The 23,233-nt window shown below is 38.6% G+C and overlaps 1 protein-coding gene across 11 annotated transcripts in view; it reads right to left on the bottom strand.

The window, feature by feature from the left end:
- Nucleotides 1–792: 792 nt before the first annotated feature.
- The window catches only part of FRY (FRY microtubule binding protein), a 434,668-nt gene continuing 412,227 nt past the window's right edge, over nucleotides 793–23,233 (bottom strand). For 7 of the 11 annotated variants that reach the window (XM_041766014.1, XM_041766015.1, XM_041766017.1 and 4 more), the window contains 4 exons: nucleotides 16,164–16,181; nucleotides 14,241–14,351; nucleotides 2,850–3,052; nucleotides 793–2,239 (listed from right to left, as the gene is read on the bottom strand). In XM_041766014.1, the coding sequence (XP_041621948.1) occupies nucleotides 1,981–2,239; nucleotides 2,850–3,052; nucleotides 14,241–14,351; nucleotides 16,164–16,181 (591 nt within the window). In that variant the 3' untranslated portion in view covers nucleotides 793–1,980. Of the gene's footprint in view, nucleotides 2,240–2,849; nucleotides 3,053–14,240; nucleotides 14,352–16,163; nucleotides 16,182–19,632; nucleotides 22,101–23,233 lie in introns of those variants that run through there. The other 4 variants (XM_041766011.1, XM_041766012.1, XM_041766013.1 and 1 more) reach the window with 3 other exon arrangements.

Below are 23,233 nucleotides of genomic sequence, written 5' to 3'. Positions count from 1 at the left end.
GTGCTTTAGTGAGACCATATCTCTGCCTCTTCTACCTATCTCAGTGCTTCTTCCTTTTGTGAAGGCTCTGTTCATCCAGTTTCTATGTTCCCTTCTGTGGGGAATTACTCTCAATGTAATTGTAGATTTTTGTGTCCATTGGAGGAGGTGAGCTCAGCATCTTCCTATACTGCTATCTTGAACTACCCCCCCCCCCCCGCAAAGTTATTGCAATTAGTTAATAGTTGTCTTTGGTAACATAAAAAATCCTGGTTCATACTCCATTTTACAGGCTATTTCCAGAAAATTACTACTTAAGATTTAGTTTTTGTATGTTAGAAAAGCAAGTTATATTTGTTAGTCTAGGTAAATATGAGTAGGAAGACAGTAACAGATTGTCATGTGTGTCTGTGTCCTGTTTTTCATGTGGGGTGAAGATAGATGGAGCATTGGTGACAGAATTAAAACTCCTATTTTTCCTTATAGTGTCTATTTCATAATTTTAAAGATGATAATCTAATGATCGGTGTTGACAATTAGAGTTTTCACTCTTAAGATTTCTCTCTTTGGTTGATTACAGAGAGAGCTCGTTGAAGATCACAGTCTTAGCTTAGTGTCCACTTCCAAAGAGGTAACAGCTAGTTCCTGCTTCACAGAGTCCCTGTGCTTACTGCTTATCCCCAGCAAGTGCCAATTATAGAATTTATATGAATGGTGCCCCTTGGGGTTATCACTGTGGCAACGCACATGCAAAACTGTAACTGTCCAAGGCAAAGATCTTCTAAGCCAGAAATAAAATCCATAGTCGATATGTATTTTGTCTTTTTTTTTTTAGTCTAAAGGAAGTTCTGAATAGAATATCAACCAAGATTACATCACAAAAACTTTAAATGTATTTACAGAGTGAATAAGTTACATAGATCAATTTTGAATATGTTTCTGATGTGCAACTGGTTTACATGCACACAGCTAACACTTGACAGCATTAGTTTTAAGGAGCAAACTTAAGAATGGCCCTTTTCATATATGTTACAAATAAAATATGATATTTCTTAAGTAACAAAGTAACAACTCATAGTTTATCTTTATGATTCTACTTCTGGCTATCCAAATGGATATTAAAATATGCATGCGTGACAGGTGAAAAGACTTGGATTTTATAATGTGAATTTCTTTAACTTTTTTCTACAAAATGGCAAAGTTGATTAAAATTAACACTCATCCTTTGTAGTATAAATATGCTCATATAAGCAACCTTCTAGTAAAAAGCAGCCAAGACCCTTACAAAAAGGTCTATCTGGACCATATTTGGTGCTAGGGTCCTAATCACAGACTCCTGCAAAGAGATTCAGGGCTTTTGGAAACAGTAGCCTAGCAACATAAGAAAGGTACTTCATAGCAGCTCCTTTTAGATACAGTAATTGTATTCAAATTACAGTGTATATTAAATTGTCCACTTACAACTCCCTTTTCACATAAACAGGCTGTCAGCTTTTGACCGTCTTACAGTTTTCAGTGGCCAGCTTCATTCTGCCTGCCCCTTCCTCAGCCCACCAAAAAAAGGAAAAAGGAAAAATAAAAAGGAAAAATAAAAGAATGTACAAGTTTTAGGATATAATTTTTTTTTTTTTGTGAAGAAAACATTGCACTTTTGCCAATCTAAAATTGTTTCTAGAAAGGAAGGTATTCAGTGTAGTCGGCTTTGGTATGCAATGGAAGTCACTTTCTTCAGTAGTGAGTTGCATCTGCTCAGTAAAATGGTAACACCTTTGTGCCACACAGCATAACGGATGGAGTCTGTCCCAGAATGTTCTATGCTACCTTGGTTTTTAGAGTATTGCTACACGTTGGAAGTTCTGTCATCCTGTTTAGAAAACCTACAGGTAACAAGAGGGATAACAGTCTGACCAAGCCTTCTGAAGGCTGAAAAGACACAGAATGACGTCACCCCAGCATGACAGCACCCCCAGTTTGGAACCCACGGGGGCTGGGAGGCTCCTGTCAGAGACTAGTGCCAGAAACACTGGAGTCTGGAAGAAAAGCTGTGAGGACCCGGTAACTCTGGGCCCTGCGAATCATGTCCCGGATCTCCATGTTCAGCTCCATCAGCTTAGTGCAGATTTCGGTCAGGCTCTGGTTGGACCCCACCAATGCGTAAGTACCCGTTTGTCCCAGAGTTTGATGGCGGAAATAAATATTCAGTAGTGTCTGGACCTCATCATCAGAACTGCTTCCAAAGATGTCATTGGGCCACAAACTTCTGCAGTCAAAAAATAGCATAGATTATAGAGGCATTATTGGACACACGGTTGAAAGGTTATGAGCCTCTGTAGTATAAGAATATTACTTAAAAAAAGTAGCTTTGAGATATAACTCACATATATGTTAATTCATCTGAAGCCTACAACTCAGCGACTTTTAATATATTCAGAGGTTCGCAAATATCATCATAGCCGATAGTAGAATGTTATTGGTTTTGATGAAAATATCTAAAGCTTCTAAATATCAGACTAGAACTTGATAATCATAAAAATTTTATTTGCTATAGCATTCTGGTTCCAATGAATGTGAATATACTATCAAACTGTAGGGAGAAAAGGATACATTCAAATGATATTTTTCAAAGCATACCCCAATTTACTTTAAAGTGTTTCAACATTTTAGGGATGACAAAACACCAGAAATAACACCTATACTTTAAACATATAAGTTCTGAAATGGGATATTTCTGGCATGGTATGGTAAAGATCTGAGAAGGATGTGTATAAAATATCTAGATGTTCCTTCTGTAGTGATTCAGTTCCGAACCATGACAAAGTAACTATCAGGCATATATTTCCTTTAACCATTTCTAAAAGAAATAGAGTTACCTGCATTCCCTGATTTGCCGTAAAGCCTTTCCAAGTTCATTGTTCTTCAGGCACTCTAGCATGGACTGGATGGCTGCTTCAGTGGATGTGAAGGTTGGCTCAGACCATGCACCCTCTATATAAAGAGGGTCCGCTGCAATGGCTGCAGTGGCCTCCTTCAGATTTTTCTTTAAGTCACTCAGTTCCCTGGACATGTTTAGCAGCTGTTGAGAAAATCATTTTTACTGTATTAGTTGTAGGCTAGATTTTGCATCCCCAGGAGAGAAAATCTGTCTTATATAAGGTCTGGTTAAGCACAAGCGTAATATCCTAGTAAACTAAAATCAAACAAATAAAACTATATTGGTATGTGCAGGGGGTTAAACACATGGTGTAACTTTCTGTATCAACTGCTGGGATACCCTCCTTACATGAGAGGTTAACATTTCCTTTCAAATGTTTTCTATTTAAGTAGAAGGGCATATCTGGAGTTAAAAATGCATAAGACTGGGGTAGAGCTGGGTTCAAATGCCAATTCTGCACTGCATTGTGGGACCACAATCAAGTAAATGGACTTTGATGGGCTTCAGTTTTCTCACATGTGAGACAGAAGACATTACCCACCTCATATGTAATTCTAAAGATGAGATGATGTATATAAAATGCTTAGTACAGTTTGGCACATAAATGCTTAATCAGTATAATCCTGAACATGGATCTTGTTTGAAAGATAACCTTTTCTAATCATTTGTATGCCATGGGAAAAGATGAAAGATAATTTAAGGAAGAGGAAAAATCTCAAGGTAATGTTAGTATTCATGTTACTGAGGTAAGAGATTTTACCTCAAAATTACTCATACCCAAAGCTAAATCCTAAAAAGAGAACCTATGTCACTTCTTAGTGCCCCCAAAATATACTATGGAAGTCAACTATTTTGTAATTTGATCTCAAGAGCAGTTTTAAAAAGTTGATGTGCATTTAAAAGTTTGTTTTCCTTTTTTTTTTTTTTTAAGATTTTATTTATTCATGAGAGACAGAGAGAGCGAGGCAGAGACACAGGCAGAGGGAGAAGCAGGCTCCACATCAGGGAGCCTGATGTGGGACTCGATCCTGGGTTTCCAGGATCAGGCCCTGGGCTGAAGGCGGCGCTAAACTGCTGAGCCACCCAGGCTGCCCAAAAGTTTGTTTTCCTTTGTAATATAAGTTGGTGATGTCTGTTTTCTTTGGAAAGCTGATTTACCAACATCTTCATCTTTACTCATTCCCAGCTAGCTCACTGGACCATGTATAGAACCAAAGCCCTCCAGAATTGTCTTCACACAGATGTCTATTAAATACATTACCTACTCCAATACTAGGTTTAAAATTTACTGAGGCAATCCTTTATCAAAGGAAGAGCTTGGGAAAATGGCAGAGTTGGAGGATCCTGAGCTCACTTCCTCCCATGGACACACCGAAGCTACAACTACATCTAATGCCACTCCCTCTGAAAAAAACCTTAGGACTAACATAACAGTTCTTCCACAGCTAAAGGCCTAAAAAAAGCCTCATTGATAAGGGTAGGAGAGGCAGAAGGGGCAGAGACATTGTCAAGAACCAAACCACAGGTGTGGTGATTCATAAGAAGAAGGGATATCACAGGTATAGAGGGTCCTTCCTGAGGAGTGAGGGGATCAAGCCCCACATCAGGCACCCCCTGTCTTGGGGATCAGCCTTGGGGGGAAGATGAGCCCCTATAATATCTGGCTTTGAAAATCGGTGAGGCTCCAGAAGAGTGGGAGGATGATGGTAAACTGAGACTGCTTTTAAAGGGCCAGAATGTTATATCAATCATTCTGAGACTCATTAGAGAGGCAGTAGTATGAAAAGCACCTGAGTTATATATGAGGATTTATGGACTTTTAGGGCATGTGTCAGACAGGCAGGGGTCTGTAGGAGCTTTCTCTGGGAATAGAAGTTTTGGCAGCCAACATTTTCCTTCCTCTCTTTAAGTCTAGCTGGCCTGATGCTGGTGGTAGCCAACCCTGACAATCTCTAACTAGTTTGCTAGCAGTGCTCGCCCTGTCCTAGCAGATACTCCTCCTGCCACATGTGGCACGCAGTCCCAGCCAGGATGGGCAGGCTTCTCAGCCAGAATTCTAGGGGCTAATCCCATCCACCAGCAGGTCTGTAGTAGCTGCAGCCAGGTGACTCAGCCAGCCTAGCTGGGGTCAGCCTTGCTTACCACCCTGTCTGAAACAATCCTAGCCCAGTCACAAAAGGAAGGCACATGTTACCCAGGGCAATTTACACGTTTAATGCAATCCCTATCAAAATACCATGGACTTTCTTAGGAGTTGGAACAAATTATTTTAAGATTGTGTGGAATCAAACAAGACGCCGAATAGCCAGGGGAATTTTAAAAAAGAAAACCATAGCTGGGGGCATCACAATGCCAGATTTCAGGTTGTACTACAAAGCTGTGGTCATCAAGACAGTGTGGTACTGGCACAAAAACAGACACATAGATCAATGGAACAGAATAGAGAATCCAGAAGTGGACCCTCAACTTTATGGTGAACTAATATTCGACAAAGGAGGAAAGACTATCCACTGGAAAAAAAAAACAGTCTCTTCAATAAATGGTGCTGGGAAAATTGGACATCCACATGCAGAAGAATGAAACTAGATCACTCTCTTGCACCATACACAAAGATAAACTCAAAATGGATGAGAGATCTAAATGTGAGACAAGATTCCATCAAAATCCTAGAGGAGAACACAGGCAACATCCTTTTTGAACTTGGCCACAGTAACTTCTTGCAAGATACATCCACGAAGGCAAAAGAAACAAAAGCAAAAATGAACTATTGGGACTTCATCAAGATAAGAAACTTTTGCAAAGCAAAGGATACAGTCAACAAAACTAAAAGACAACCTACAGAATGGGAGAAGATATTTGCAAATGACGTATCAGATAAAGGGCTAGTTTCCAAGATCTATAAAGGACTTATTAAACTCAACAGCAAAGAAAAAAACAATCCAATCATGAAATGGGCAAAAGACAGGAAGAGAAATCTCACAGAGGAAGACATAGACATGGCCAACATACACATGAGAAAATGCTCCGCATCATTTGCCATCAGGGAAATACAAATCAAAACCACAATGAGATCCCACCTCACGCCAGTGAGAATGGGGAAAGTTAACAAGACAGGAAACCACAAATGTTGGAGAGGATGCGGAGACAGGGGAACCCTCTTACACTGTTGGTGGGAATGTGAACTGGTGCAGCCACTCTGGAAAACTGTGTGGAGGTTCCTCAAAGAGTTAAAAACAGATCTGCCCTACAACCTAGCAATTGCACTTCTGGGGATTTACCCCAAAGATACAGATGCAATGAAACACTGGGACACCTGCACCCCCATGTTTATAGCAGCAATGTCCACAACAGCCAAACTGTGGAAGGAGCCTCGGTGTCCATCGAAAGATGACTGTATAAAGAAGATGTGGTTTATGTATACAATGGAATATTACTCAGCCATCAGAAACGACAAATACCCACCATTTGCTTCAACGTGGATGGAACTGGAGGGTATTATGCTGAGTGAAGTAAGTCAATCGGAGAAGGACAAACATTATATGTTCTCATTCATTTGAGGAATATGAATAATAGTGAAAGGGAATAGAAAGGAAGGGAGAAGAAGTGGGTAGGAAATATCAGAAAGGGAGACAGAATATAAAGACTCCTAACTCTGGGAATCGAACTCTAGGGGTGGTGGAAGGGGAGGAGGGCGGGGGGGTGGGGGTGAATGGGTGACGGGCACTGAGGGGGGCACTTGACGGGATGAGCACTGGGTGTTATTCTGTATGTTGGCAAATTGAACACCAATAAAAAATAAATTTATTATTAAAAAAATAAGTCAACTGGAGAAGGACAAACATTTATATGGTCTCATTCATTTGGGGAATATAAAAAATAGTGAAAGGGAATAAAGGGGAAAGGAGAAAAAATAAGTGGGAAATATCAGAAAGGGAGACAGAACATAAAGACTCCTAACTCTGGGAAACGAACTAGGGGTGGTGGAAGGGAGGGTGGGGGTGATTGGGTGACGGGCACTGAGGTGGGCATTTGACAGGATGAGCACGTGGTGTTATTTTCTATGTTGACAAATTGAACACCAATAAAAAGTTTATAAAAAAAAAAAGAAGGCACATAAAGCCCACAAAAAGGACACCCTGGGAGTGCCTGGTTCTGGTGACCAGGGAATGTACTACAAGGCTCCACAGGACACCTTCTGTATCAGGCTACTACTTTCAAGACCTAATATATAGAAACAGAATTATACAAAATGAGGGAAGAGGGGAGTATGTTCCAAATGAAAGAACAAGATAAAAAATCAGAAAAATTACTAAACAAAACAGGTAAGACTTTGAAGTCATGGTCATAAAGAAACTAAACTTGAGTTTAGTAGTTTTATCTTTTTGTTGAAATTATAAGCCCTGAACTGCTAAGAGAAAATACAAACAAGAACCAGTTAGAGTTGGAGAATACAGTAACTAAAATGAAATACAGAGGGAATTAGAGATGTAGAAGAATGGGTCAGTGATCTGGAAGACAGAGTAATGAAGAGCCCCCAAGTTGAACAGCAAAAAGAAAACTGAACTTTAAAAAATGAGGATAAGTTAAAGGGCCTCTAGACAATATCAGTTTTACTAACATTTACATTATAGGGGTCAGAAGGAGAAGAGAGAAAGAAAGAAAGAAAGAGAAAGTAACTTCCTTAACCTGGAGAATGAGACAGACATCCAGGTTCCGGAAGTACAGAGAGACTCGAATAAGATGAACCCAAGAAATTCACATAATATTTAAAATGTCAAGAATTAAAGAGAGAATCTTAAAAGCAGCATTAGGAAGGCAATTAGTTACACTGGAGGGAAGCCTCATAAAGCTGTAAGCTGATTTCTTAGCAGAAACTTAGAATATATCATGCCACTTCCTTTTGGCCTGCACAATGCTGAAAGGAAAAAAAAAAACTACAGATCTTCTTTATCCATTCATCTGTTGTTGGACATCTGGCCTCTTTCACAATTTAGCTATTATTGGTAATGCTGCTATATTGGGATGCATGTGTCCCTTCACATCGGTATTTTTGCATCCTTTGGGTAAATACCTAGTAGTGTAATTGCTGGGTCAAAGAGTAATTCTACCTGTAACTTTTTGAGAAACCTCCACAATGTTTTCCAGAGTGGCCGCACCAGTTTGCTTTCCTACCAACAGTTTAAGAGGGTTTCCCTTTCTCAGCATCCTTACCAATACCTGTTGTTTCTTGTGTTGTTAATTTTAGCCATTCTGATTAGTGTGAAGTGGTATCTCATCATTGTGAGTGTGTGTGTGTGTGTGTGTGTGTGTGTGTGTGTGTATGTTTTAAGATTTATTTGAGAGAAAGAAAGAATGAGGGGGTGGGCATGGGGAGAAGGAGAGAATCTCCAGCAGACTCCCCGCTGAATGTGGAGCCTGATATGAGGCTTGATCCACAACATTGAGATCATGACTTGAGCCAAAACCAAGAGTCAGATACTCAACTGACTGAGCCACCAGGTATCCCTCCCATCATAGTTTTGATTTGTGTTTCTGTGATGATGAGTGATGTTGATCATCTTTTCATGTGTATTATTTAAAGCAAAATAAGTCTGAGAAAGACAAATACCATATGATTTCACTCACGTGGAATTTAAGAAACAGATGAACATAGGGAAAAGAGAAGCAAAAAAGAGAGAGGCAAACCATAATGGACTCTTAACTATAGAGAACAACCTGAGGGTTAATGGAGGGGAGGCAGGGGATGGACTAAATAGGTGACAGGTACTAAGGAAGGCATTTGTTGTGATGAATCACTAAATTCTCCTGAAACCAGTATTACACTATCTATAATTTAAATAAAAACTTGAAACAAAAAGTACACAATAAAGAAGAAAAAAAAAGACTAATCTTTAGCCAGACTCATCATGAAAAGGAGGACTTGAATGAATAAAATCAGAAGTAAAAGAGAATTTACAACTGACAGCACACATTACAAAGGACAATAATAGACTATTATGAAAAATTATACACCAACTAACTAGACAACCTAGAAGAAATGGATAAATACCTAGAAGCAATCTTCAAGACTGAATCAGGAATAGATAATTTGAATAGACCAATTACTAGTCATGAAATTGAATAATCCAAAAACTCCCCAAAACCAAAAAATTCAGGACCAGATGGCTTCTTAGGTGACTTCTACCAAACATGCAAAAAAAAAAAAAATGTTTAATACCTAGCCTTCTCAAAGTATTCCAAAAATTGAAGAGGACGGAATGATTCCAAACTACTGTATAAGGCTAGTATTACCCTGATATCAAAATCAAACAAGCACAGTACAGAAAAAAGATTAAAGGCCAATATTCTTAATTAATATAAATATAAAATTGTCAACAAAACATTAGCAAACAGAGTTCATTAATATATTAAAAGGATCATTTACCATGATCAAAGGGATTTATTTAGAGATACAGAGATGGTTCAATAGCTACAAAATAATGTGATAAGCCATATTAACAAGATGAAAGATAAAAATTATCATCTCAATAGGTTTAAAGCATTTGGTGAAATTCAGCATCCATTCATACAAAAGAGCTCAATAAATTGGGTATAGAAGGAATATATATCAACATAATAGAGGTCATTTGTGACATACTTAAGGCTAATATCATACTCAACAGGAAAAAAAAGAGCTTTCAGCTTTTCCTCTAAGATCAGGAACAAACCAAGCATGGGCACTCTTGCCACTCTTATTCAACACAGAACTGGAAGTCCTAGCTCCAGCAGTCAGACAAGAAAAAGAAAAGTCATCCATATTGGTAAGGAGGACATTAAACCATTACTATTTGCAGATGACATGATACTATACATAGAAAACTCTAAAGACTCCACCAAAAAACTGTTAGAACTAATAAATGAATTCAGTAAAGTTTCAGGATACAAAATCAATATACATTGATTTTACATTTCTGTACCCTACTTAATAGCGAACTATCAGAGAAATTAAGAAAAACAATCCTATTTACAATTCCATAAAAAAGAATAGAATACCTAGGAATAAACTTGAGGACTTAAAAGATCTGCACTCTGATAGCTATAAGACAGTGATGAAAGAAATTGAAGATGAAAAAACCAAACAAAAACCTGAAGATGACACAAATGGAAAGATATACCACGCTCATGAACTGGAAGGATTAATATTTTAAAAATGTCAGTACTACTCAAAGCAATCTACAGCTTCAGTGCAATTCCTGTCAAAATGGCATTTTTCGTAAAACTGGAACAAATAATCCCAAGATTTGTGTGGAGCCAAAGAGCCCCAATAGCCAAAGCCATTGTGAGAGAGAACAACAAAGCTGGAGGCATCCCAACCCCAGAGTTCAAACTATACTAAAAAGCTAAAATAGTAACCAAAAACAGTATGGTAAAGAAACAAAAAGATGCATAGATGCTTGCAACAGAAGAGAGGGCCTAGAAATAAACCCATACTTCCATAGTCAATTAATTGACAAGGCACAAGTATATAATGGAGAAGTAAAAATCATTTAACTAAATGGTGTTGGAAAAATTGGACTACTTTCTTATACCATGTAAAAAAATAAATGGATTAAAGATTTACATGTAAGACCTGAAATCATAAAAACCCTAAAAGAAAACATAGGCAGTAAACTCAGTTTTTGCAAAGGAAACCATCAAAAAATGAAAAAGTAACCTATTAAATGGGAGAAGAGATTTGTAAATGATGTATCTGATAAAGGGTTAATCTCCAAAATATGTAAAGACTCATACAATCTGATAAAAAAAAAAGTGGGCAGAGGACCTTATAACCAAGTTGTCAAAGAAGATATACAGATGGCCAATAGTTCAATGAAAAGATGCTCAACATCACTGTTAGGGAAAATGCAAATTGAAATGAGATACCTCACACCAGTCAGAATGGCTAATATAAAAAAGACAAGAAATAACAAGGCTGGCAAGGATGTAGAGAAAGGAAGCCCCTGTGCACTGTTGGTGGGGATGTACAAACAGTATGGAGGTCCCTCAAAAAAATTAAAAACAGAACTACTATGTGAAATCACTTATTCCACTACTGGGCATTTACCCAAAGGAAACAAAGACACTAATTTGAGGAGATATATTGCAAGATTATTTACGATAGCCAAGATATGGAAGCAACCCAAGAATCCGTTAGTAGGTGAATGGATAAAGAAGATGTGGTGTACACACACGCACACTCTGGATAATTACACAGCCATAAGAAGAATGAGATTTGCCTTTGTGACAACTTGGGTGGACCTAGAGGGTATAATGCTAAGTGAAGTATGTCAGGCAGAAAAGGACAAATATTATATAATATCACTTATATGTGGAATCTAAAAAACAAAAGTAATAAACAGAAAATCAGATTCAAATATAGGGAATAAATTTGCAGTTGCCAGAGGGGAGGAAAGTTGGGGTATGGGTGAAAGATGTGAAGGGGGTTAAGAGGTACAAAGTTCCAGTTATAAAGTCATAGGCATGGAAAGTACAAGCATATAGAGTAAATAATACTATAATAGCTTTGATGACATACAGTAGCTACAGTTATTGGGGTAGCATTCCCTAATGTATAGAAATGTTGAATCACTACATTATAGGCCTAAAACGATTATTGTATGTCAAGTGTAATATTAAATTTAATATTAAAAAAGATTCATTAAAAAAGATTAGAGAATTTTATATCATTTTTAAGTTTGAAAGTCAATATCTTAATTGCTTTTAAGCTAGGGATGTTTTATATATTGTGTGTATGTGTGTGTAGCATTTAAAACTTACCTAGATTTAAAACAAGGAAAAATTCACTTTAAATTTACTAGATTTAAATAATTATACATAATGTATATACACATGGTATGGACATATAATTTATTACTCTAAAGTGAAACGTGTATTGCTTTTTAAATATGGGAAATGACAGGAGTTACATTTGCATGTGTGTTATTTTTTGAGCAGAGATGGACTAGAAGGTTCATATTAACATTTGCTAGAATAGCAAACTTTATCTTGACAACATGTCCTATCACTTGTATCAACTGTGTTCTTTCATCTAATAATTTGTAAGTCTGTGGAGGAAGCCTGGCTTGTGAAGAGGTCTTCATACCCCTCCCTTGAAATTGGCATTTAAAAGTATACTTAGAAACTACAGTCATTTCCTTTTTATCAAACCGAGTGAGAATATGGTAAGAAGGCTGTCATTTGTGTTTCCTCCTCTCCCCTCCTCTGACATAAGGTTTCTGGGGCTCCAACCTCACCCTAGCACTCTTGCTAGGATGGTGTCACGGACTCCTGGCTGGTCACAGATGACTGGCACATCTGCACCTTTAGTCCACATTTCTCTTCTGACCTCAGCTCCTCACATTTAACTGCCTGCAAGATGGCATTAAAACCTGGGCATGTCTAGTAGGCAGATTCAGTCCCTGAGCAACATGCATGGATATGCAGTGGCCTCAGTCGTCCTTTATCACCATGTCAGCTGTGGTACCACGTGTCACCTGGTCCATCTGAGATACAACCTGAACATCGCCCTCGACTCTTCCTCCTACTTCATTCCTCAGTTTCATTGACCTTTTGTGCTAAATAATCTCTCACATTTTCTGTCCCCTCTCCACATCTAGCACTTCTGTCCTGGTTAAAACCCTCATCCTTGTCTGAGCTATTTCAGCAGCATCGTGACTAGTCTCCTGTCTCCAGCCTACTTGTCATCAAATCCACCCTCCACATCCCTGCTAAAAATCTAACTAAAACATTCCCAAGCACAGTATCTTCCATCATCTAATCCTTACCTATCTCTTGTGTCTGATTCTGGTACTCCTTTTTGGTTTCCTTTTTTTTAAATTTTTTTTTATTATTATTATTTATTTATGATAGTCACAGAGAGAGAGAGAGAGAGAGAGAGAGGCAGAGACACAGGCAGAGGGAGAAGCAGGCTCCATGCACCGGGAGCCCGATGTGGGATTCGATCCCGGGTCTCCAGGATCGCGCCCTGGGCCAAAGGCAGGCGCTAAACCGCTGCGCCACCCAGGGATCCCCCTTTTTGGTTTCCATTTCATATTCTAGCAGTACTATATTGCTTCTTTTGGGAACCACTGGACTGCTCAGTTAAGCATCCTACTCTTGGTTTCAGCTCAGGGCATGATCTCAGGGTCATGAGATTGAACCTGGGCAGTTCTGTGCTGCATGGGTAGTCTGCTTCTCTTTCCCTCTACCCCTTGACCTGCTTGTGCGTGCACTCTCCCTTTCTACAATAAATAATTAAAAAAATAAATTGCTTATACTCCTCTTTACCACTTTATGCTCATGCTGCAGCTGCTTAATTGAACATTCTTCCTAGCCTCACTTCATCTAACTTCAACTCATTCTTTTTTTTTAAAATTTAAATTCAATTACCTAACATATAGTAAGTACATCATTAGTTTAAGATGTAGTTTTCAATAATTCATCAGTTGTGTATAACACCCAGTGTTCATCACACTCATTCTTTAAGAATATGCTCAGGTGTGATTTTCTCCAGAGAGCATTCTTATTTCATCCTCTTCACTTCCAGTGAATTACATGCTTGACATCTGTACTCCCATAGTATCCAGTGTACACCACCATTATTTCACTTACTGTGTTGCAATAGTAGTTCTTCACTTCTAGGAAAATTTTGGCTTACTTGGAAGTAGTATGTTTGTTACTTTTTTTAATTTAGAGAGAAAGAGAACCAGCAGGGGTGGGGGAGGGGCAGAGGGAGAAGCAGACTCCCCACTGAGCAGGGAGCCTGATCCAAGGCTGGGTCCCAAAACCCTGGGATTATGACCTGAGCCAAACGCAGACACTTAACCAATTGAGCCACCCAGGCACCCCTGTTACTTTACTTTTAAAAATATTAAAGCATCCTAGTGCTAAGCAGGACAGGAGAACTGAAGAGAATCAAATGCCATATAGATATCTCCTTCTTATCTGAATGTAAGAGCAAGTATGAAAAGGTAAATAAATATAAAGAAGAAAAACCATAACACAAGAAACTCTTTCAAATAAGGATGTCTGGAATCCGGGCCAGGATCAGAGTGGGCCAAATGAGGCACTTTCAGAATGGTCCTCCAAATTTTGTGCCTAGGCTAGTCACTTGCTTTACCCTACCTAGTCCTAGCACACCCAGATGAGGATAGAAGGAAAGATAATACATATATAAGTCTTGTGTTTGAGCACATCAATTATATGGAAATAAAATGACTTGGACAGTTATAAATGGGATGGGGGGAGAGAGAACAAAAGGAAAGGAATGATTTCCATGGTAGGACTTGGGGTCAGGAGGTGTGTGGCTCACCTCTGGCATGGAGCTGACTTCGTGCACCTGGCCGATGAGCTTACAGTAGGATTGAAAAAGCAGCAGCAGCTGGAAGTGCAGTTTATATAATCTCTGACACAGTTCCAATTGCTAAAGAGAGAGTGTGCATGGGAAGAAACCGTTATTAAGGATCATTCTTGTATAACAAGTGAAACCTTGGTGGAGAAAAACATTTTTTTTAAATCAAGGAAACATAGCTAGCTGTTATATTCCAGATGAAACAGAACAACAAAACCCAGTCAGTAAATACCAGTGAGAAATTCACAGTATAATAGAGAATAGTTCCTGGAAGATGACTAGTTAGGAGTAGTAGCTGTAAAGGGACCCAGTGAATTACCAAATTTCCATTATACTTGCCAATTACATATCTACAAGTTATAGCTGTGGTCATCTTAATTGCGGTTATCTTAGTTTTTATAAGATAACACTGTTTTAAAAAGCAAAAAAAAAATATTAAAAGTATATTTGAAAGGCAAAACCTTAAGTAATTCTAGGTGTCAAATTTAATAATTCAGCAATTTGGAAGGTTACTCCATGTGATAATTTTGGCTGCCATTTAGAGGGCAGATACTCATTGCAAAATCTGTAAACACAACAGTCCTATGGTCCTCTAAGGTGTATCAGTTTTAGTGACAATGCTTCTACTCAGTGCTCAGTAAATATTTGTTGAATTACAGAGATAAAAAGGGGCTACATATACCTACAAAAAGGAGAAATTAAGGGAACATTCAAAATTTTCTATGGAAAGAACATAAAGGAGTCATACAAAATGTCCTTGAGCCCTATAGATACCTCTTGAATTTAAAATGTTTTCATTATATGGCTTGTGTATATGGAGGGAAAAGAAAATCTTAACTCCAACACCAATGATCATACTACTCTCTGAGCTGTTATCTGCTTGTAGTGGCCTCTATATGTTGCCTGTTTTACTCCAAGAATGAGTTAGCTCCTAGGTGGTGGATAGAAAAGAGCAGCCTTCACAAGTAGAATATCCTGGCTCAGCAGTCACCATTGAAAGTGGGTTAAATATGTGGCTTCAACTAAACATGTCACTGTTCTGTTTTCAAACATGGTTAAGTAAGGATAAATAGGGCCTTTCTTTTGCTAATGGGCTATAAAGAACTCAGCTCAATATTAAGAGCTACTGAGGTCACTTAAAATTGTTCCGCCAAATCAGTTTAGGGAGAGAAATTACAAGAACTTAGGTTAGGCATTAGGAAGAATATCCTATTATTATAATCTTATTAGAAGAATCTTATTAGAATTTCGATCCTTATTATTAAAAATCACCAAAGTCCATGCTAAGGCTATCCTGAATGAAGTTTTCTTTCTCTTTTCCTTTCTCGGGCCCTGGAGGAAAAATAACCATTCTAGATTTAGATTTAGATTTATTTGATCTCTTAATACTGATACTGAACGTAAGTTTAAAGAAGTAGCTACACTCATTAGTTAACCCAAACTAGATCTTTGGTTGTTTTTGCAAAGCATTTTGTTCTTTTGATCATTTAAACCTTTATAGAAATCTTTTAAAATCTGGTAAAAGATAGCTGCCAGAGACTTGAAGATAAATAAAGTACTGTTTAAAAACATAATGTTACCTCCACAACTTAGGGGGAAACCTAGCTATGAAAAATGTGACCTTTGTTAAGTGTCTGATAAGGCTGGTTATTGTTGAAAATATCCCAGACAGTATGAGAGTTCATAGTAACTTAAGTTTCTTACATTGGGACAATAGCAGCCCCCAATGCTACTAATTCCCTGCACATCTCAGTCTACCAAATAAAATAAAATGAAATGCAAGGGGGAGAACATGCTAAGAGATATAACAGTAACCATAAAAATAAGATTTGTTATGGGTCCATGCCTAAAATGGACAAAGAGTATGAAAGAAAGTTAACTTACTGCAAGAGATTCCATTTGCTACACAGCAAGCATGGCACAGGAAACAAAGGAAAGGAAAGAAAGTACAGGGTCAGTGTAATGCATGCAACGAAAAGCATGGCCCTCTTCCAAGAGCAGAACCGTCAGCAGTATTAGCATTGCTTGCCCAAACTTGATAAATGGTTGCACGTCTTGTACCCATTCAACATGCACAGCGGTCCAGTTAAAAAGAAGCTTGAATGGGAAACATGTCACTGAAAAATATAATTTGTAATCATTTAGATTCTCTGATTAGTTGGTTTACATTTTGTCAGTATGGGAGACCAGAAGTCTAAACTTTTATTGCTTGAAGATATTAGTGTTTAACTGAATAATATGTGAAAGGAGTAAAACTGTGAGGAGACCAGCTGAGTGATCTGAAAGAACTGTAGCTCAAACTAACTATACTATTGCTACCTGTTAAGGCGGAGTCTTTAATCTCTTTGGCTTCATATCTGCTAAACTATGACTATCCAAATTAACATATATAATTAACAATCTATGTGGCATTTTCTTCAGAGTCACATTGCCTTTCCCCTTAAGAATATTTCATAGGGCTGTGAGATATAGTCATTTCAAAGGATCTTGTCTCAAGTGTGAGATAAGAGAAGTAATTTTCTTGTATTTCATTTTTAATAATTTCCTCAATTTCTAAAAATAATCTAGAACTAGAGGGTAGTTTAGAATAACATAAAGCTGTAACTGAGCGATGTTCGATTATGGCTTCTATTTATTGGAGTCATCGTATCATAACCATAGACTTGGCTTTAAGGAAAGTGTGGGTGTGTGGGAAGATGATCAGAATCTGACGGAATATTAAAAAAAAAATCAACTTGGCCCTTCCTAATTATGGGTCAATATATCTGGTTCTGGATTTGCAAAATATTTAAAGACATCTCCAATTCAGTTTCTAATCCTTGATAGGAAAAAACACTTATTTTAAAGCTCTTTCTAAAAAAAAAAAAAATCTCTGGCTTATTATCAGTTTAATGTATTACACTTAATATAAGGTACAGTACACACACAAAACTCTTAAATGATTAGTACCTTCAAGCATGAAGCCTCACCACTAGTGACCTCCCCCCAATCCCTCCCCCTGTCCTCCAAGGGTCTCTTTCTGGCCTCACCTGTTACTAATATCACATGAGTTGGGCACACTGATGACTATTCTGCTTTTTGAGTAGTTTTTTGGACCTTGGCCATAAAAATCTTTCATAGGTTTCAAAGCTAAATATGTGAAAGCCTGTGATGTAGATGACACAGTCTGCAGTATTTACTATTTTCAAGAAAACTTTATGCTGGGGCAGCCCCGGTGGCTCAGCGGTTTAGCGCCTGCCTTTGGCCCAGGGTGTGATCCTGAAGACCTGGGATCAAGTCCTACATCGGGCTCCCTGCATGGTGCCTGCTTCTCCCTCTGCCCCCCTCTCTGTGCCTCTTATGAATAAATAAATAAAATCTTAAAAAGAAAACTTTATGCTTTGATGTTTTTATAACCAAACCTTAAGTACTGAAAAAACTGCTATTTTTCTGTTTTCCAAAACATGGCTGTAATCCAAGAAGTTCATCAGATCAGTTAAAGCAGAATGTCCTCTGTTCAATAAAGGCAAATGAGACTTTTTGACTCCAGCTTGGTGCTGAGGAATTTCATTGTCAACGAATTCCTCCCACTCAGTTCTCAAGGCACAAAACTGTATTTCTTGGGTGATGGCCAACTTGACGCACACCAGTTTTCTGTATTCTTAAACGCTCCTTTTTAGGTAGGTTGGTGCAAGCTGCCTTGATCTTTATTATCTCAGAATCCTTCCTAGGCCACAGGCTGGGGTCTTGTCTGCTATTAGAACTTCCAAAAAGATAGCGAAAAATGCCCTTTGTGGGGGGCGTATTATGGAATATGTTAAAACCTTTTATCCCTCCTGTACTGTTTTCCGTATCCAAGTTTTAAGAATAATCCCTTTATAAGTCTTTTTAAAAAATTTTAAAAAGATTTTATTTATTCACTCATGAGAGTCACAGGGAGAGAGAGACAGGCAGAGACACAGGCAGAGGGAGAAGCAGGCTCCACTCAGGGAGCCTGACATGGGACTTGATTGCAGGTCTCCAGGATCACAACCTGGGCTGAAGGCGGCGCTAAACTGCTGAGCCACCCGGCCTGCCCCCTTCATAAGTCTTTATGAATGTATTTATGTTTTGGTGACTTAAGATTCTTTTGAAAATGTCATGGTAATGTCATCATTTTATTTGGTCAGAAGGATTTTCTTCAAGCCTTGTTCCTGTACTGCTAATATAACTTTATTTATAAATTGGGTTTAAAGGCATGTTTTCTCAGAATGAGAAAAAAAATATCAAGAAATAAAGACATTAAGAAATGATAATAGAGGGTAGCTCAAAAGCCCAGAATAATCTAATTTTTGTTCATTAACAGTATCATAGCCATTCTTGTTTTTCTGTATGCTGCTTTGAAATGAGTTCTATGCTTATGACGTAGACAGGTAAAAAATCGGAGAAATTTTTACCATGACAGAAGCTATAATGTACTGTAATAGCTATTATTTTCATCATATTTAATCTCTGAAAGCCATTGGTTTAAACGGGATCAAATTTAGACAACCTAGCCTGATGCTGCAGCTTCCTTACCCAATAATACATAGATGCGTCTCATCTCTTAAGTAGGTATAAACTGCCTGTTGCTAGTATCACCTGAGTCTGGCACACTGATGACTATTATATTATGTTTGCTGAGTAGTTTTTTTGGACTTTGGCCATGGATATCTTTCAAAGCTTTGAAAGACAAATACCTTTAAGCCTATGATACAGATTACACAGCCTGAGGTATTTACTATTTTTAAGAAAACTTTAAATTCATCAGACACTTTCTTTTAATCAGCGCAGGGAAAAGGATTCCTTACACAAGAGTAATTGACTCTATCTGGAGGATGATGTTTAGTGGGTTATAGTTCAACTGCAGAAACTGCAACTTGTCTTGTTCAATTTGTATAAGAACAGAGGTTGCAGGCTTCTTGTCCATTGATTATGCAGGGATAGGAAGGACCTAACTGAGAGGGATAGTGTCCAAAAAGACCTACTAATTAGAATGATGATTTGAATATAAGATGAAATGTAGTAGGGCTAAATGGAAATTATTACACTTGAATCTGAAGAGTCAAATGTTCAAGTTGTCCTCAGAAATACCTGCTGAATTAGGAGTGTGCCAACTAAAATAACATAATGAGTGAAATGGAAACAGCTCCAGCTTTGCCAGGGCCAGCTCTGCAGGACCCAGGAGGTGAGCCATATTTAGTAGTTACAGGGCTAAGACTCATGGTGCCATCCTAAGCACCTGGAGCTGGGGTTCTCCCCAACCCATATTTCTGTTAACTTAAACTACCTAGTGAAAAAAAAAAAAAAAAAAAAAAAAAAAAAAAAAAAAAAACTACCTAGTGGTAGCCACTCTAGATGAATTCCACAGGAAGTGGAAACCCAAATTCTTAATCAGAAGTGCTGTTTTAGGTCATGAATAGTTTTGTTCCTGCGCTTGTGCAGGCTGAGAAAACATGGGTAAAGCAGTTTCTGCAGATCATACTCCTTGTCTTGTGTTCTAGTCAGTGTATGCTGTGTGTTATTCTAGGAGAATGACTATTACAATCACCCGGAAGCCTGAATCATTTACTAATCATGCCTGTCTTTTAAAACAAGCCTTTCCTCAAAAATTCTTCCCAAGTATTAGAAACACTATTTTTAAGAAACTGTTTTGTACATACACTGAGAATTCTTGAAAGTACACACGAGTAAGCAGGTTGAGCAGACAGGCACTTGCTTGCATCTTGTATACATGGAGATGTTTCTCACACAGGCAAAGGAATAACACTCTCAAGCAGATGCAAATGGGTGGGCCATTTTTCTTGAAACATACAGCCCTGTCTATCTGGCTTCCCCATTTAGAGGCCTTAAGTACAGAGATACCTTTTTCTATTATAAGGAAAACAGCAGTCCAATCATTATGATTGGCACCCAGCTCTTGCCTTCAGGGTTAGGAATTCAATGTGCAGCGGTAAATGGTGGACAGCAGACCAGAGGGGCAAGCTCGCAGCTGCCCTGTAAGAAGGCAGGCCCCATGTCGCTGGCTCTTCTTTTTCAGAAATGGCATACTGTTGTGAGTGTATTGTGTGAGCGATTTTAATTTTAACTTTTGTTAAGTTTTTTTCTCATTTAACTTTTAATGCGTCTCAGAATTGTATGACAGATTTTTTGGTCAAGTTGTTTCCATTAAAAAGTACCGATTTAAAAAACTAATAAAACTGCTATACACACACAGCCATACACACACACAAAGACAAATGGTCCATAAAACATTCTCCTTTCCTTCTGAAGGTTTTATGATGCATTGTTATCATTAACCAGCTATTAAATTTAAATTGCCAATTGACACAAAAAGTTCTGAGACCATTCTTACACCACTGATTAAGATTGGGGATAATATTCATAAATGAATATGAATATGAAGGCCTTCTGCTTGGCCTTGCCAGCTCCAGCTGCCTTCTTGTCCACTGCTTTGATGACACCCACAGCAACCATCTGTCTCATGTCACCAACAGCAAAACAGCCCAGAGGAGGATAGTCAAACTCTCAACAAACACAGGCTTGCCGAGAACCATATCAACAATGGCAGCATCACCAGATTTCAAGAACTTGGGCCCATCTTCCAGCTTTTTTCCAGAAGGAAGATCTATCTTTTTCCTTAGCTCAGCAAATGTGCAAGCTATGTGAGCTGTGTGACAATCCAGCACAGGTGCATATCCAGCACTGATTTGGCCTGGATGGTTCAGGATAACGACATGAGCCATGAAACTGGCTGCTGCCATTGGTGTGTCATTTTTGCTGTCACCAGTCACATTGCCACGATGAACATCTTTGACATATGTTCTTGACATTAGAGCATACACTGTCCCCAGGAAGAGCCTCACTCAAAGCTTCATGGTGCATTTCAACAAACTTCACTTCAGTTGTAACACTGACTGGAGCAAAGGTGACCACCATGCTAGGTTTAAGAACACCAGTCTCCAGGTGACCCATAGGGACAGTACCAATAACCACCAATTTTGTAGATGTCCAGGAGATGCAGATGCAAGGACTTGTCAGTTGGTGGACAAGTTGGTGGCAGAATGCAATCCGGAGCTTCAAGCAGTGTGATTCCACTGGCAATCCCATTTTTACGGGTGACTTTCCATCCTTTGAATCAAGGCATGTTAGCACTTGGCTCCGGCATGTTGTCACCATTCCAACCAGAAATTGGCACATATGCTGCTGTGTTGGGGTTGTGGCCAATTTTCTTAATGTAGGTGCTATATTCCTTAACGATTTCCTTGTATCTCTTCTGGCTGTGGGGTGGCTCAGTGGAATCCAATTTGTTAACACCAACAATTAGTTGTTTTTCACCTAGTGTGTGAGCCAGAAGGGCATGCCACAGGTCTGCCCATTCTTGGGGAAACCTGCTTCAAATTCACTAACACCAGCAGCAACGATCAGGACAGCCAGTCAGCCTGAGATGTTCCTGTAATCATGTTTTTGATAAAGTCTTTGTGTCCTGGGGCATTAGTGATGGTCACATGATACTTGCTGGTCTTGAATTTCCACAGGGAGATATCAGTGGTAATACCATGTTCATGTTCAGCTTCAGTTTATCCAAGACACAGGCATACTTGAAGGAGCCCTTTCCCAACTCAGCTGCCTCCTTCCCAAATTTTTCGATAGTTCTTTTGTTGATCGCATCACATTTGTAGATCACACGACCAGTAGTGATAGACTTTTCCGAATCTACATGTCCAGTGACAATGATGTTGATGGGAGTCTTCTCCTTTCCCATTTTGGTTCAGGTTTAATGGTGGTTTTCACAACAACTGTGTTTTGGCAGGAAACCCGTTGCTAGTGATTTTAATTTTTAAATATCAGGCCAATTAAGAAAATATCATACAAGCATAATAAAACATGTCTGTGAATGGGGTTACAAGTGTCCAGATCACCTGTGTAACCTTTCTACATTATTTTGATGTCTGCAACTTCACGTTAAGAATAAAAGAGAAACTGGACAAGAAATATTCCACACCTAGCAAGGAGTTATACTCTCTTCTACAAACCATTCCACAGTGACTTCTCACTTATGCCACCTGTTTGGAATGACCAGAAATCAGCTTGTGGCAAGGACCAGATGGCGCTAGGTAGGGCTTGAGAGTGGGAAGACTCCATACACCTATATGTACACTCTTTCCATTCTGGTAGACTGACCTAAGATCTCAAGAATTTACTTTGTTAAGTTCAGTAAACCAAGTACTAATCCTTTCCTAAAGTACACATTTCTCTGAAACAGAAACACTTGTGTAACAATCATTGGCATGGTTATTCCGCAATCTACATTCAGACAATGATTCTGTGAATCATAAGGTCACTTTTCATCCCCATTCCATTTGTTTCCATGCAAAGGATGCTCAGAGTAACTGACAACTTCAAAGTGTTCCAGAAAACAGGGAACCTGACTAAACAAAAGAGTTGGAGAGAATCACTTGAGGATAAACTGTGCTCTGAGGTCAAACACTTGTTGGGTTTTACTTTGGGAGAGAAACAAATAGGTAGCTCTAATTGGCAAAATAATACCTGCCAACTCTGGACATAAGATCATTGTTTCATTGGAGTGACATCATCATCCATGGTCAAGGCCCATCTTTAGTATTGTGTAAAGATTTCCCCCTCATTTGCCCTCATAGCCCATTTTTAGCCTTGAATGTTATTTGTGACGGGAACACAATTGTCTTTGTCTCTACAGTCCCCACTGCGCCCAGCCAGACCTCACATTTAGCAGTGGTTTAGGTAAGGTGGGTGGGATTAGAGAATGTGAGGTTTAAGCTGCATGCCCAGTGGCCAAATTACTTCCAAAGTCTACTAACAAAACAGAATTTAACGGGGTATCCCAGTGATTTAAAGAAATCACCCAGCCTTGCCTGATTTACCCTCTCTGAAAGATGGTATACAATTTGCTTTCCAGGCCAGCTTCAACCTCAGAA

Source organism: Vulpes lagopus, chromosome 8, assembly GCF_018345385.1.
Source record: "Vulpes lagopus strain Blue_001 chromosome 8, ASM1834538v1, whole genome shotgun sequence".
Lineage (NCBI taxonomy): Eukaryota > Metazoa > Chordata > Mammalia > Carnivora > Canidae > Vulpes > Vulpes lagopus.
This window is presented reverse-complemented; position numbering and strand designations above follow the sequence as displayed.